Here is a 15999-nt window from a genome sequence, read left to right on the forward strand (position 1 = left end):
ATTTTATTGTTGCTCAGTTATAGTTGTCCCCATTTCCCCCCATTGCGCCCCCCTGCCCTGTCCAAACCCTGCTCCCAAAGAAAATCCTCACCCTATTGTCCTTGTCCATGGGCCCTTTGTACATGCTTTCCTTCTTTCCCCATATCCCCCCTCCTCCTCTCCGGTCACTGTCAGTTTGTTCTTTATTTCCATGTCTCTGGTAAGAATATGTTTTTATATACAATACACCTACACATTTTTCCTCACCAACCGTACCAGTTCTTTGAAACCTAGATTCAATGCCAATGCCTTTTCTAACCTAGGCTGAAAAGTCTCTCCCTTTTTAAACCCCACATATTTATCTGGGCCTTTGTAAGGGCACACTGCTGACTCTCTTTTCTGAGAACTAATTACCTGAAACATTACCTCCAGGGCCAGGGAGAGAGGGCACTCTGTGCCCTCCACACAGTTAGTAACCACTAAGTATTAGTTAAATAAATGTATAAGTGAATATATTTGTTTTAAAGTATTTTCTTACCTGGGAAAATTGCATGAATAATTTAAAATGCTATTGTCAATCAATAAAATGCAAAGTTTTATATTATGTTTTCATCAAAAGTTCTCAAAGTGTCCCATATTTTTTCTATAGGAAGGCAGATGAAGAGATGGAAAAAATAAAGAGTTGCCTCCAAGTTGTATGAGACCTTTTAGTTTCTAGAGTATTCCAGGAGAATGTTCAGTTTCTAGAATATTCCTGAAATGTTCTAAGCCTTCTTCAAAAGCAAATACACTTCACTGTTGAGATGAGTCTTCAGACTTTGAACTGTTTCTGCTTCCCCTAGAAAGTTTTGTTTCTTTTGTAAAGTTCCATGTGAAATTTCAGGATAGAATCTGGGTCTCAGCATTCTGTAACACTGAGAGAGCTTGTATCACTGTCATGGCTGGGAGATGCTGGAACTGTGAGGCAGACTGTGAGGCAGCAGGAAAGTTAACAGGAGAGAAGAGTGTATGTGTATCCTTCATGCATCCATTCACACTTAAATATCTCAAGTATTGTGTTCTCTGTATTGTCCTTATACATTCTAAAAATTATTTGTAAAAAGCATGTTAAAGTGTATTTATAACAAATGTGGTACTAATAGTTCAATGAAGTGATTTAATGATATATAAATAAACTTAGTGCATGTGATTTTCATCTTATATAACAAGAGATTCCCAGTGAGCAATCAGGACGCTGAACCTTTTCTTACACAAACACAGCTGTTGTTTTGAGAAAATAATATGATCAACAGAGAAGTTTCAGAAAGAATGCTGTGTCAGTAAAAATGAATTTTGAGTTGGCCTACGAAAGGCACCAACACACACAAGCACACACACAGATATTTCCACGTTTATTTGCAACAATCAAAATAAAAAAGGACTGTGCTGGATCTTCTTCCTATCTACTGAGATCATAAATTCCAAATACTTATACTAAAAATATAGGCACTTTGAAAATGTAACGTTTGTTTTTGTTCTTGAGCTTGAGAGGATGCTGGAACAACTAAAGGGAAGTGTCCCAACACGAGGAGTCAACAATGCAGATTTATGGGCAGGAGCCTTCTCCACAGAGCCCAGTGATGGAGCCCTGATGTGACTGAGAGTGTGTGCTGGAAAGTGTAGAGGACCAAGGATGAGCCTTAGGGTAAGTCCACAGGTTGGAAGGGGGAAAGAAATTGAGCAAAGGAGACTAGAGAAAAAAACTTGTAAATCAAGAAGCATAGGGATCCGTCACTTTAAAAGAGGAAGAGACCAACATCGTCATGCAGTGAGGTGAAAGACATTGACAGCTGGAACTGAACCTCAGGAATGGTAACCTGACATCTGACATACAGTTCTATTAGCATGGTGAAGACAGAAGCTGAATTTGACGAGTTAAGCAACTGAGTAGGAGGTTAGAAAAGAAAAATGAGGGCTCAAATACCAACCACTACAGCAAGCCTGACATAGATATAAAAGAGGGAAGATGGAAGCCCTAGGCAAGGACAGTAGTTTCAGACCAGAGGAAACTTCTGGAGTGATACTTGAAATAAAGAGGGAAGAACCTGGTGGAGAATAAGAGCTTAGAGATTCTAGAATGAAAAGGAATAATTCAGGCAACTGCCCAGAGGAAGTGAGCATGGAGGGGTACTGGGAGAAAGGAAGACAGTTATACTTAAGAGGAAGGGGCCATGAGGGTAACAATATCATGTGATGATAGAGCCATCTTGATATCAGACAGTGAAAAGGAAGCTCTTTCTTTTTTCTCAGAAAAATAGGAGGCAACCTCCTATGGAAAATTGCGGGGGTGGGGTCAGGGGTGAGGTGATCTAGAAAGCATTGAGGCCAATGTACTTTGGGGAAAATAGAAATTGAAGCAAAGAAGAAAGCAAAACCCGGAGAGTTCGACTTCACACCCTTGAGATCAGGCATTGGCTTGTTTTTAACACAGCCTCCCAGTGCCATCTTACCCATGCTCTATCTGGTTGGGCTCTAATCAGGTGCTGTTCAATTCAGAACTTAACATAGCTCAGTCAGAATCTGAGCAAGACCTGAGGGCCACTCAGAACTGGAGGTTCTGGGGGTGGGATGCCAGAACCATAAAGTGGAGATGCCCCTTGAGGAGGAAAATGACTCAGAGCCAAATGGAAAAATTTCCAAGCAAGATGGTGGCCAGTGTGTACGAACAAGTGACCCAATAAGAAGGTGATCAAAACTTTGAGATACCGGAGTCCCAGAAAATATGGTATTGAGAGGTTTAAGACACTTCTCTACCTATTTAACAGTTTTATACAAAGGTCAGGAATGACTGCTGTACATTTGCTGTTCTACATGGTAATTTGTGTGTTTTACTATTATTCTTCCAGTGTCACTCACTACTCCATTTACATATATTTTTATGTAATTCATAAATTATTATAAATAAGCAGTACAGTTAGAGTCATCAAGTTTTATTCTCCAGAGCCTTAATTCTGTTTTCCTTCAAAACATGAACATGCCAATATGTTATTTTTAGATGTCATTCTCATATAAATTTTTAAGAAAAATGTCTCTTGAATGTGAACTATCTTGTACCCTACTTATTATTTTAAACTGACTAAAATAAATATTTAAAGTTACATTTCTAAGTGTTTGTTTAGCTGTGTTACTTTAGTTGCTGTTAGCTTTAGGTGGATCAAGTTCTTCTGTTCCAAGAGCTCTCCAAATTTAATGACAGCATTATTTGTATACATTCTATGTAGCTTGAAGAAATGAAAAGAATTCGTGCTTTGATTCAGTCTTATTCAGTTCAGGCTGCTACATCAAGAATGCCACAGACTGGGGGCTTAAACAATGAACATTCATTTCTCGCCATTCTGGAGGCTGAAGGTTCAAGACACTGGCAGATTTGGTGTCTGGTGAGATTCCATCCCCTGGTTCATAGATGTCATCTTTTACCTGCATTATCACCTGGTGAGAGGGGTGAAGCAGCTCTCTGGGGTCTCTTTTATTAGGACACTAACCCCATTCATGGGGCTCCACCCTCATGACCTCATCACCACCACCAATGCCCCACCTCCCAATGTCATCACACTGGGGGAGTTAGGCTTTCGCATATGAATTTTGGGAGACAAAAACATTCTGTCCACAGCATTCAGTTTAGACAAGAGATAAATTTAAAGAAATTAATCATGTTCCAAATCCACCTGTGAGGGTCCATGATTCCATTAAAGACTTAATGTTATTCCTGATCGAAACAAAGAGGTGTTCTTCCTTGTTCCCAGTGCCTGCCTCACAACTGCCCAGCTGTGACACTGTGTCAGGATGGCTGATCCTCCCAAATACCTACTCCCTTGAGACTGAAGTAGTAAATCATGGAAAAGTCAAATGGAAGATGATAAACCACCCAGCATGGCTGGGTAGAGAACATTCAGTCCATTTATTTGGAGAATGCAAAACTTTAAATCAAGATGACCCATTAGAAGGCTTTCTTTTTAGATGTGGGAGGGGGTGGGAGGCCAGAGATGAAGACTTTTAAGATCTTAATCAGTTGTTATGACTCTTTCATATTAGTTGTGTTGACAACATGTGATTTATCTCCTCTAACTGCAACATATTTCTCAATCTCATTCAACTTCTCATTTAGTTACCCTCTGTCAATTTATAAATGCTCAAGGAAAATAAATGATTGCCCAGATGGTGCAAATGTGTCGAAGCAAACAAAAGAAGTTCTGGAAATTCAGCCTGGTCTCCTTGTGAGTCTTTTACCTGACATGGGCAAAATCACCCAATGGTACTCTGCCTCAGTTTCCCTACCAGAGGAGAAGAGAGTTCCTCCTTCATCTTGCATTGGCTTCAAAATAGCTTGATCTTCACAACACATGGCCAACAGAAAATATTACATTTTTCAATCAAATTAAAAGGCCCTAACTATAACATGGGTGTGGAATTTTGGGCTCACATATATCACAGTCTCCAGGTGAGAAGACAAAATTTAATGGTAAATACCTTTAGCAATAAAAACAGATGTACAACTGAAGGAGGAAAAAGAAAAGTGGATTTGTAAAAGTCTCAAGTAAAAACTTTAAAATAAGAGCTCAACCTTGATACTTAAAAAATGTTTTTGTCTAAGTAGGAGAGGAAGCGATGGGTAGACCACTGGAATATTCTTCACTGCTCTTAGAAAAGCAGGAAGAAGTGGGAATGTCTTTCAGTAGCCTCCTCTCTGCAGCTCTGAGGCCTACACTTGGAACACAGGTCACTGATCCCACTGTTAACACAGTGGGCTCACCTCAGGCTCAGGGACATCTACCCAGCCAGGACTGCAATTGTATGATGGGCCTGGCCACTCACTGGTTGGCCCTGGCTCATGCTCCTCTTCTTCCTCTGGGCTCTGAAATATGGAAGCATCTGTCAGTCTGGGCAGGTGTCTTCACATGCTGGCATGAAAACAGGCAGCTAGTTTGAGATGGTGGGAGTTAAAAATAACACAGCTGGCAGGCCATGGTCTAGTGGGTTCACGCAGAGGAGAGAGACTGAGAGAGGACTGAAAAGTCCCCAGCTACTAACTTAATCCTCTGGTCCAACAGGACCATGTGGAGGTCGTTTTGCTGTTCAAATGGTTCCCATGGGAAGGCAAGTATGACAAACAATTTTTGTAGCTCTGATTTCCCTCCAAGTACTAAGCATGCTTTCATTTTTGTGAAAGCCTGCTTTGGAGTCAGTCCTGATGGGGAAAAACCTCCTGTGAAGCCAGCACAAAGGCCTTTATTTCATTCAGTCTCACATCAAAATATTCTATGTCTCTGGCCCGAATCTTTCTCTGCTGTTTGACACAAGTGCCCCCTGTGTCCATCTGTGACCTGACTGTTCTCCTCACTCAATGAGGATCAGACTTTCAGAGCCGCAGTGGTCCTGAGAAGACCAAACTGAAAAGTGAGAACTGGTGAGTAGAGCACAAAGTGAGGCTCTGATGCCACCAGCACCCTCATGTCCTGTGATTATATGAACATGCTGCAAAGAGGGTGCCCACAATGAGAAGGCTGACAGTCGGTGACTCCTGGAGCTCCCCTCCCCAATTTTAACCTATTCCTTATGGGATTAGCTATGTCCACACTCTGGAACCAGAGCCCTTGACTCATGCTGATTCCTTGCTTTGCTTATATGAGGTGTGGAAAGGCTTCTTAGACTCTGTAAGCAGGGGTACTTCCTGCTGAGAACATGCAGGTTGACTCCTGTATGCCAGCTGTCAGACTTTCCCTGTGCTGTGTCTACCTCCCAGTCCAGTACTGGGAGAGCCTAATTTATCACCTGGTGCATGATGATGAAGGCTAAAGAGGGCCTAGTAAAAGCTTGTCCATTCAGCTGGCACCAAGACAGGCCAGTAAAAACATCCATGTGGAGTTGTCCTTTTTATTATAAGCATGTGGCTTACTGGAATAAATAGGAGAATATTCATTGGCAAAGTAAAGTGTTTTACAAAACCCATTAGAAAGACATGGGTAAGCTGGGATGTAGATTTTCTAATTTTTAATTAGTTTTTTTTATAAAAATGAAAACTAAATTTCAAGGGCAAGATATCACAGCAGAAAAAAATCTTCTCTAGGAAGAGACTTAATTGTTTATAATGATCAAATCTACAGGCTATCACATGACTCATGGTCTGGGCTACACCGAAGGATCCCCTGAAGCAGAAGCAGGCCACACATCTGGAGAATGCAGCAATATGAAGAGAAAGGATTCCTAAGCATTTATAAGGTGAAAAGCAATGTGCCCAAACTTGGCTTTTTCCACAGAGAAAACAAACTTTGCAGCAACCTTCCTTTGTCAGAGTTCCTTTATGATGGGCTGTGAGATGGACAAGCCAGTTGGTACGAGACATAGACTTCTTGCTTTTAATTATGCCCTTTCCCCCCTTGGTGCAACCATCTTTCTCAATAGTACATAAGGAGACCTTGGCAGGAGGAGGAAGCAGGGGAAACATTTCACTTGTGCTTCCTGACCCTACTCTTTGCTCAAGATGATGTCCAACCTACAGACAACCAGGGACAGACCAAAGGTCACAGCTTACTACCAAGAGACCAGGCACAGGGACCACACCGCAATTTCCCTGAAGGCCATTTCCCTATCAGGCACTGTGACATTAAGGGTGCTGGTGTCAGAGTCCCCTGGATGTTCCCAGGCTGAATGAAGTCTCTGAGTCAAAAGGATGGGCTGCCAGGTAATCCTTGTACTCTCCATCGAGCAGCTGGGCAGCATTCCTGGCAAACCAGCAGTCTACCTGCTCCTCCCCATTGTAGATTTTCCTCTGTTTCCAGACCACCGGGACCTGGTGTCCTTTCACCTTCAAAACAGTCCCAGACGCCTCGCCTGTCTTTGGGAGTGGAGGACCAGTAGTGTTCTTGCTGGGCCCATCAGGCTCCCCTGTGAGTCTGGCATCTTGGTTCAGGAACTGACCTGAACAGATAAAAAAAGAATCAGGTCTAAATCAAGAGCTGACCACACCATGCAGAAAAAAAAACGAATTTCAATTTAGGCCACTGGTGATGAGCAAATGCATACATGGTACCCAGAGGAAGGGGGAATTCATGATGTGACCGCATTCCTAGTTGCACTCTGTCAGAAGGCACTCACACCTTCTCCAGTGTAAGTGATGGAACACGTGTCTGGGGCGTATGGAGAAGAGATACCTGAGGTTTTACAGGTAGCGGCCTCCGCATCTGGAAGCTGTCCACTTGCTAACACTGGATGGAATGCTGCCTAACCAGCCCACAGAAATAACTGTAGTCTCTTACTGAGCTGGGAGGACAAGAAAGGGGGCAGGTGAATAGGGAAGAGTCAGGCCTTCCCCTCTTTCCAGTCCATGCTACAAAGTTTGTGGATTGTATTGGGCTGAGGGTGTGGAGGCAGCCAGTTCAGTTTGTCCCTGATACACATCATCATAATTCTCCAGGTCAAGTGAGGGCATCACTGAGGCCAAGGACACTGGTGTGCATCTGTCAGAAGGAGTGCATGCTTGGCCATTAGGAACTACAGAAATGCATCCAGCTGAAGGGCCAGGAAATCCTGCTTTCTAAATCAAGTCCTGGTGGCTCTGGCTCTTTACTTGCAGACAAGAGGCCCACATGAAACTGCATGCTGAGGAAAGCCATGCCAAGCAGATCGCCTGCTGTTCATGCAATGTGGGTGACTCCTCAGAAGAGACACCCATGTCATACCACGTGCTAGGCTGTGGACTGCCCTTTCTTTGTATTTTCTTGCTGAGAATAAGGATCCAGAGGGTTAGTCCTAACTTCTTTCCCTGCTTTCCCAGAAAGCCAGTGAGAATTAGTTTATAAAGTGCAATCCCATCCCAGAAAGTCATGAAGAGGCAAGATATACAATTATTCTGACATGCATAAAGACCACCTTCCCACTGAATTTCTCAATCAAGCTAAAGTGATTGGCAACACCAGCTTCACTCCAGGACTCCAGGAGCTGAGCATTCTCCTCTCACCCTGGGAAGAGTGGCTGCTTACCTAACAGTCCGTGGCAGCTGCTGGAAAGGCCTTTGCTACTGGAGATGTAGAAACCTAGGTGGTCTCGCTGGTAGGGGGCTGGTTTTTTGTAGAGGTGAATGAGGATGACAAAAGCAATGGTGTCCTGGATGGTGACGGTGACATTGGCATTGGCAAACACTGACACCTCCAGCCCCCGACTCCCCACTACCATGCTCTGGTTGCAGGGGAGGACCAGCCTGTCTTCACTGTCCAAGATGACTCTGTGTGGTGTGATCTCAAGGTATGATCTGTTGGGCTTATTGACGAGGATGGTGATGGTGCGAAAGTAAGTGCGTTGTTTCTTGTGGCCGCTGGGAGGAGCGGGGGCCCCGATTAACGCTCCATTCACTGTCACACCTCCAAGATAGAGGGGAAGAGAGCAGTGGTTAGAAACACTATCCCCACTTTCACGCTAAAGACATCTAATCAGAATTTCCTTCCTCCCCTGGTTTTATCTTTATATCTCTTGCCCCATGAACTTTGACTCAGGAGTAGAGGCCACTTACTGCCTATTGAGTGAGTGAAGAAATGAGTAAATGCATGAAGTTACAAGGAAATTTCTTCCCCATGTTCAACCAATATCTTGGGGGAGGGGAAGGATGATGTAGATTTGGGTCAAGATATCACAGAAAGAGTTTACGTGTTTGTGTTCACTCCAGTATTTCCTTTCATTCTGGTTGCAGGGACAAAGAAACATTTCTTATCTGCCAGTTGCCACTGCTGCTGATTTGGAGACTCCATGATGCCACTGAGCAGTGTGGCATAATGCAAAAGTTGGAATCACACTTAGTCCAAAAGCTCAAGTTCTTTTACTTTCCAGGTGTGCATCTCTGGACAAGTCACTTTAAAACTCTGAGCCTCAATGTCTTCATTTGTAAAAAGGGGGTATGAAACCTAACAAGACGGTGGTGAGGATTACGGTAGCTGGCACGTGGGCAAGCTATCAATGGCCAGCAAATAGAACTCTTTTCTTTTCTCCTTCACTCTTGCGAGCACAACTGCAACTCTTCTAGACTTGAGCAAGGCCTGGGAGCCAGACTCCTGGCAATCCATGCTGTCCAAACAGATGGCAATTCTACACCAGATGTTTGGGACTGAATTAGTTTATGCGCATTAAGTGTGTTTGCTCTCAGCCAAAGAGGCAGTTTGCATTAACAAAAGATTGTTATGTCATCAACTCTTGTTTTCTCTGCTTTGGGGATAATCTTCCCATACATCTTGACTAGAAACTCCTTGGACACTCCAGGGGAAAACTCATTTCTCTGGGGAAAGGAAAAACCCCAGCATGAGCAGAGGTCAGGCAGTTCCGCCTCAAGGCTCCAAGCATCTTCCACTGAGCTTCTCATCATGGATGCCACACTGAACACAGAAATGACAGAACAGCTCTGAGGGCAGTGGACACCTCTAGGGAAGGATGCAGGTAGGTCCGTATCTCACTCTGGAGCCCTCTGAGTTACAAAGAAGCCACAATTTTGCTCTAAGGCTAGCCAGCCCTGCAAGAAAGCAAGGTAGGTAAGGAGCCCACAGTCAAACATTACATAACAACATCATCCGTGTGATCTTGCTGTGGGGCCCTCTGTCACCTAGCCTTCTAAGAAGCTCGTTTTCTCAGAACTGAGGAATGCCAGAGTGTCCACTGCAAAACTTGTCCTCACAAAGTCAGACTGTGTGGCTATCCACATGGCCATCCCTGAGGTACTGGCACCTGAATATAACCAGAGAAGCTTCTTATACACCAATCTCTTTCATGCAGTCCCTCTACAGACCAAAGGGGATCAGAGGCCTTCTTACATCTGTGTCTTCTGTACAAAGCTGAGTAATTAACATTGGGCTTAACACCTTAATCATCGAGGAACTGAGATAAATGAGTTTAGCACATCCCACCATCACAGTTTTTGATTGGAAAGGCATAATAACAATAATGTGCTGTGAATTTATATAGCACTGTGAGGCCAGCACAGCAAGTATCACTATCTCTGTTTTACAAGGGAGACAGCAGGAGCTCCCTAGCTGAGTACCCAGGGCCACAACATGAGTGCAGTCAGAGGGCAGGGTTTCCAGTGCACATCTTCCTGCCTCCAAGGTCAGCACACAGTCTATTTGCTTTAGTTATTCATCAACGATCCTCATCAAGCATCTGTGATGTGCCTCTCATATACCTGGACACCTGTCTTAGGGACAGAGGGGATATGGTGTCTACCTTGCTCTTGCCCAAAACCACTACAGAGGTCAGAACTTACCAGAGTCCATGTGATCGGAGACCAGCCTTAGGATGTCCCCAGGCTGCCCATCAATGTTGAAGCAGACAGTGAGCTTGTTCGAGGGGAAATCCACAACAAAATGGGGGTCTCCATCCGCTGCCAGAGCAGGAAGAAACAGGAGAGAAACAGAAAGAAAAGACATCATTGAGTGCCATGTGTAAGCACTTTTTTATTTTTTCTCATGTATTATTGATTTGATTCTGTCAATGATCTTGAATCTCTAAATGAGGAAGATGACTGGGAAGTGGATGACTCACCACAGTTACCTAATTAGTAGATGGTGAAGTTTGAACTTGGGTCCCCTAAATTCAAATATAATGCTCCCTTTTGTCACACCTCAGCCAAACACAGACAACTAAGCCTTGAGAGGTAAGAGGGAAACAGAAAGGAGAGTTATTGCCAGATACCCCCACTACGATTAAGCCCACTTGCTTCAACTTCCCATATGATGCCAATCATTTCCTTTCTCCTTTGACTACCCAAGTGAAGAGATGTGGGTGAGAACGCTTTGTCTCCTATGACCAGAGAGCCATGGCACTAGGGACATTCACAGCCCGATGCACACAACTCTGGTAATGCACACATTACAGGAGTAATGACCAAACCCAGTGGAGGGCTGGTGGCCAGTGAAGACACAGAGTCAATAGGAATGGAGCTATGTGACAGTTCCCTGAGAGCTTCTTGGGTTCACACCACATCATTTCTCCTCAAATCATCCAAGTCCCTTTACAAGGGTGTTGCACGATTTGCTTGTGCCAAACAATAGAGCAGTGGTCTGAAAGTCTGACTCCCTGCAGCATTCCAGAAGAAAGCGTTCTTGCATTAAAGCATGTGTGAGTTCAAAGGAATCACATTCTCTCCGTTGGAGACTGTGCGTTTCCTGTCTGCTCAGCTAACCTTGGGGATGTCCCTGATTTTATGAACTTGTGTGTCTGGCACATGGACAGCAAGGCTTACAAAGTGATGTGTACATTTTAAGAATCCAACCCAGCCTTTGTGTTGTTATTCCATCTGGATTTTCATTATAATCCCAGAAAGTTGGCCAAAGGAAATTTTATGGTATTTTTATCTATTCTTCCCTCTAAACCAAGGATTAAAGAAATAATACAATAACTTTTTTAAAATCTGAATGTCACAGATATTTGTACCACCAGAAACAGGAAGCACACATACTTCAGATCTCTACAACAAATGTCTTTTAAACTCTGCAATGAGGAGAATGTGAGTGTCACCCATCTTTCGATCAAGGCTATTGCCAGGCTCCGCAGGACTGGCATCCACTGTGTGGATGCAATGGTTTAGCAATGATCCTGGTTCTCAGAACTGTCACACGCTGCTGGCGCAGGCTGAGAAACCATGGGTCCTGGCGTCACATTTCTAGTATGAGCTGGTATTTTAAGTGGTTTCAGGGAATTCCTGGTTGTCCACTTTCTAAACCTATCAACTCCCAAATCACATATACTGTTTTCTTTACCTGATGTTTTGGAGACTTTAATTCTTGGGTTGTATGGCTTCTCAAGAGCAGGCCCTGAGAAAGAGAAGGACAAGAACACTCACTGTTACCCATGAAAGAGGATGAAGTGAGGGGCACAGAGAGGAGAGGGTTGAGGTGAGTAAAATACAGCTTTCAGATACATTTTTGGCAACTTAAAAACATCATCTGTTTTAAAGAGGGAGCTTGGCCTCACAACATACAAGCAAAGGTATAACATGTGGAGGCTTAATTATTTTATTCTTTTATAAATTAGATAATATTCTTCTCGTCTGTAATTTCTGTGCATGTAATAGAGGAAAATATTCCATCATAGTTAAGGTCTAGTTATGGGAGTAGGGGAAAAAGGAAACTTGTTTAATGGGTTCAGAGTTTCAGATTTACAAGAAGAATAAGTTCTGAAGATCTGTTTCACATCAATACACTTAACACTATTGAACTGTACACTTAAAAATGGTTAAGATGGTAAATTTATGATCCATGTTTTTGTACCATAATTAAAAAAAAACAGAAAAATGCAGAAATATAAAAATAAATTAGAATCCAGCGACTATTGCTATGTGTGTAAACACAATTCATAAAGCAGCAGGCAAAATAAATAATTCATTAAAGAATAACCTAAAAGTAAATTAATTTCTATAAATAAAATAAAACTAATATCTTATTTCAAATTGTTTGTATTAACAAGATCATCTCCTCTTCGCTGCTTTTGGTCCCTCACAGAAACTAAAGATCAAACTGTCTCCAAGTGTCCACATGCCCATGTCTTTTCCACGCTGGTCCCCCACCAGTGGGACGCAGGCCAAATTGGGCAGACCATGGAGGGGAAGTCCCTTCTAATCCACACAGCTGATGTGAGAAGCTGTGGTGAGTGGCAGCTGTCACGGACACTCAGAAAAACTAAAACTTAAATTTTAAAAATTATCAGAGCTTTAAGCAAAGAAAGATTGTCTTGGGTACTACTACCTAATGCTTCAGGAAAATTTATTCCCAACAACAGTTTCGAGCTATCAGTTGGTTATTTCTTTATATGGCTCTTTCATAGCATCACACAGCTTGCTTTTCATCAGAACTCGGACTGCACTAGTTGTGCCAGGACAAGCTTCGCTCCATCTAAAAAGGCAATGCGTCAGCTTTAACCTCTCCATCAGGGTCTGAACTTTCATTAATTTCTAGTTCTACATTCCTCAAGGGAAAGGGAATCTCACATTTGTAGAACACTCATATGTGCCAAAGACTTTACACATTTAATCCTTGCAATGGCCCTTCAGGGAAATTATTATCACCTACGTTTTATAGGTGAGGGAATAGAAGCTCAGAGGTGCAGAACCCTGCCCCGCGCCACACAGTTGGTCATGAGGGTAGGTGAGCTGAACCTCAGCTCTGTCTGCACCCTAGACTCATGCTCTCTCACCCATCCCAGGTGCTTCTCAGAGTTCAAAGTTCAAGGAATAAATGAGGCAGCATTTGTAGGTCCTGAGATAACATCAGTTCCCCTACTTAGGAGATGTGAACTTGACAGAAATTTAATGAAAATGTTACACATTTTAAAAAATGCCCATTTTCCCAAACAGCTATTACTGAGAATATAATCCTCTGCTTTGGTTGCACTACCTTCCTTTTCCATTTCCTGTTCTCATCATTACTCATTTCCCTATCAAAATGACAGTGAGCCTGATCGTGACAGCTGCTCTTTAGATTCTGAGTAATAAGTATGTAAAGGGTGTGTTCTCTCAAGAATCCAGAAATTAGTCCTCACCTATGTTCCCAGGAAAATAAAATCCAGCATATATATAAAATGACATAACTTCGAAGTACTTAAAAATGTAGAAAGGCAGTTTAAAATGAACATTTGCATATATATAACTGTTTATTCCTCTTAGTGTCTCCAGTAATGCTTGGTGAAGGTTAGGCACTCAGTATTGATGACTGACTGATGGACTGACCTCACCAGACAACATTTCTGAGACAACGGCCACCTTCTCTAATCCCTGCACAGAGATCCGCCATTTATAACCAATCAAACAGAACGATTGAACACACTTCCTGAAAACTGGGAGCTGCATGTGGAGGTGATTACTTACAAAAATTATAATAAACAAAGTAAAAACAGACTACTACTGAGGTGACCTTGGCCTGAGAATGAGGCAGAAAGGACAAGCTAGGCTCCTGCATCCGGCCATCCCGGGAGTTGGGTTACCTGTCTGCAGGTTGGAGCCTTGCAGGCTCTGCGTCACTGTTTCAGGCCCCATTGCAGCAGACATGCCATAGCTCTCCTCTAGCTTCTTTGTCTGCAGTGCAGGTTTCTTCAACTTCATGGAGGTGAATGGGGTGAGGAAGCGAGAGTTCACAGCCAGATCCTGGGCCTTCTGCCTCAGTTGCTCCTTCTCCCGCTTGTCGTCACTCTGTAGCCAGGAGTTCAGCAGCTCCTTCATGGTCAGGTAGCTCCAGAGACGCTTGAGATGGTTGGGGTCCTCCTCACCATCACCCTTGGGCCTGGTGCTTCCTGTGACATCATTCTCCACCTTTGGAGGCTCCAAGGGCACGTCTGTCTTCAGTACAACAAATTTCTTACTGTTGCTGGCTGTGACCTCCACATGCAACCGATCCATCTTCCTGTCCACCAGCTTCCCAGCAATGATGATCTCTGAGCCATTGAAGTAGTTGGGGAAGAGGGTTCTGGTAGCCTGCTCCACGAGGCTGGGTGGGTAATCAACGCGGATGTCAGAGAGCAGAGGGGTCCTGATCTCATCGTAGAAGCTGGAGTGGAGAGGGGGAGAGAGAGAGAGAATGAGAGTGAGTATGTGTCAGGGCCCAGCTCTGACTGCAGGCAGGACAGGTCCTAAAGGAAATTGTGGGCTGTCAGAGGGGAGAACTTGAACTTAGAAGCAATGGAGTCCAACATTCTGCCCAGTAGAACATTGTTCATAGGAGGTTATGTAGCAGTAGCTTGAACACCACTGGTGACAGAGAACTCACTGTCTCATAAGGCTTCCTTCTCTCTTTCAACTGCTCTGAGGAGGAAGAGGAACCTCCATGTAGTAGATTACAATCTTCCCCTGCAGTTTCCACTCACCGGTCTCACATTTGCTTCTGGAGCAGCCCAGCATGAATTAGCCTAATCTAGCTTCACCATGACAGCCGTCTGAGGGTTTGACAAATACTGCTCCTGGGGTCATCTTTTATTCAGTCTAATCAACCTCCAGTTTCATTAACTATTCTTCAGGTGATGTAATTGCAAGGTTCTCTAACCACTCTGGGTAACTTTCCTCTGTACATGCCTGAGTTTCTCAAAGGGCCTTTTAAAACATTTTTCTTAGAACCAAATGTGTATTGCCAATGTGCTTTAACTAGCACATTACTTGAGAAATCTGACCTTGATTTTGCCACTATGCTTTTCAGCAATGCAGCATTTGCTTGCATTAACTTTTCTTCTAGTTATGTCACCTGGTTGCTAGTTTCTGAGTAAAGGGACAATTAAAATCCCTTTCCAAAGATCTAGGGAGCATGGGCTGTGGAGTTAGACTTCTATCTCAGCTACTTCCTTGCTGTATGTCTTGGGACATATAACTTAACCTCTCTGAATTTCAGCTTCTTCCACTGTAAAATTGGAACATTAACAATACTTACTTCAGAAAACTACTAGCTGCTTCACCAGACCCTGCCTCCCCTTCTTCCCTACTAATTTAGTTTTAACTTGGTGACGCCCATCCAGCTACATACTACATTTCTCAGCCTCTATTGTGGTCCCATATGGCCATGTTCTCCCCAGTGGAGTATGAGTGGAAGTGAAATGTGTGCCTTCTGCAGTGCTTGCTTGAAACAAAATGGCTTGCTCTGGCTCTCTTTTCCTTCCCCACTTTTAGTGCTGGAACACTGAAGGGATTGTGCCCATTTCAACCTTGCAGTTAAAGACAATGTCTAAGGGGCACAGAGCAGTGAAATGGAAGAAACCTGAAATCTCTGAATGACCCACCTCATGGAGCAGAACTGAGCCTGCCAGACCGTTATAGGATGGTCATCTGCACGGCAGTTAGCCTTTATCCTAGCACACCTGCTCCTAGGGTTTCTGTGGGACTCACAGGAGGTAATGCTTATAAAAATGTCTGTCGTATCATAAGTTCTCAATAAATGTTGGATAGTGACAGTATTTTTAGTAGGACAGTATAGTCAGTTTGTTTCAATGTACTTGCTTTTGCTTATGAAACACATATTCAATTAATGCATTAAG

The 15999-nt window shown here is 43.4% G+C and overlaps 1 protein-coding gene across 1 annotated transcript in view; it reads right to left on the minus strand.

The window, feature by feature from the left end:
• Positions 1 to 2932: 2932 nt before the first annotated feature.
• Positions 2933 to 15999, minus strand: part of ITIH5 (inter-alpha-trypsin inhibitor heavy chain 5) — an 83050-nt gene continuing 69983 nt past the window's right edge. The window contains exons 10-14 of the mRNA XM_045857853.1: positions 13969 to 14528; positions 11751 to 11804; positions 10256 to 10372; positions 7995 to 8372; positions 2933 to 6933 (exon numbers count right to left, since the gene is read on the minus strand). Coding sequence (XP_045713809.1) covers positions 6635 to 6933; positions 7995 to 8372; positions 10256 to 10372; positions 11751 to 11804; positions 13969 to 14528 — 1408 coding nt within the window. The 3' untranslated portion in view covers positions 2933 to 6634. The remainder of the gene's footprint in view (positions 6934 to 7994; positions 8373 to 10255; positions 10373 to 11750; positions 11805 to 13968; positions 14529 to 15999) is intronic.

Source organism: Phyllostomus hastatus, unplaced genomic scaffold, assembly GCF_019186645.2.
Source record: "Phyllostomus hastatus isolate PE091 unplaced genomic scaffold, TTU_PhHast_1.1 phas_scaffold_1674, whole genome shotgun sequence".
Lineage (NCBI taxonomy): Eukaryota > Metazoa > Chordata > Mammalia > Chiroptera > Phyllostomidae > Phyllostomus > Phyllostomus hastatus.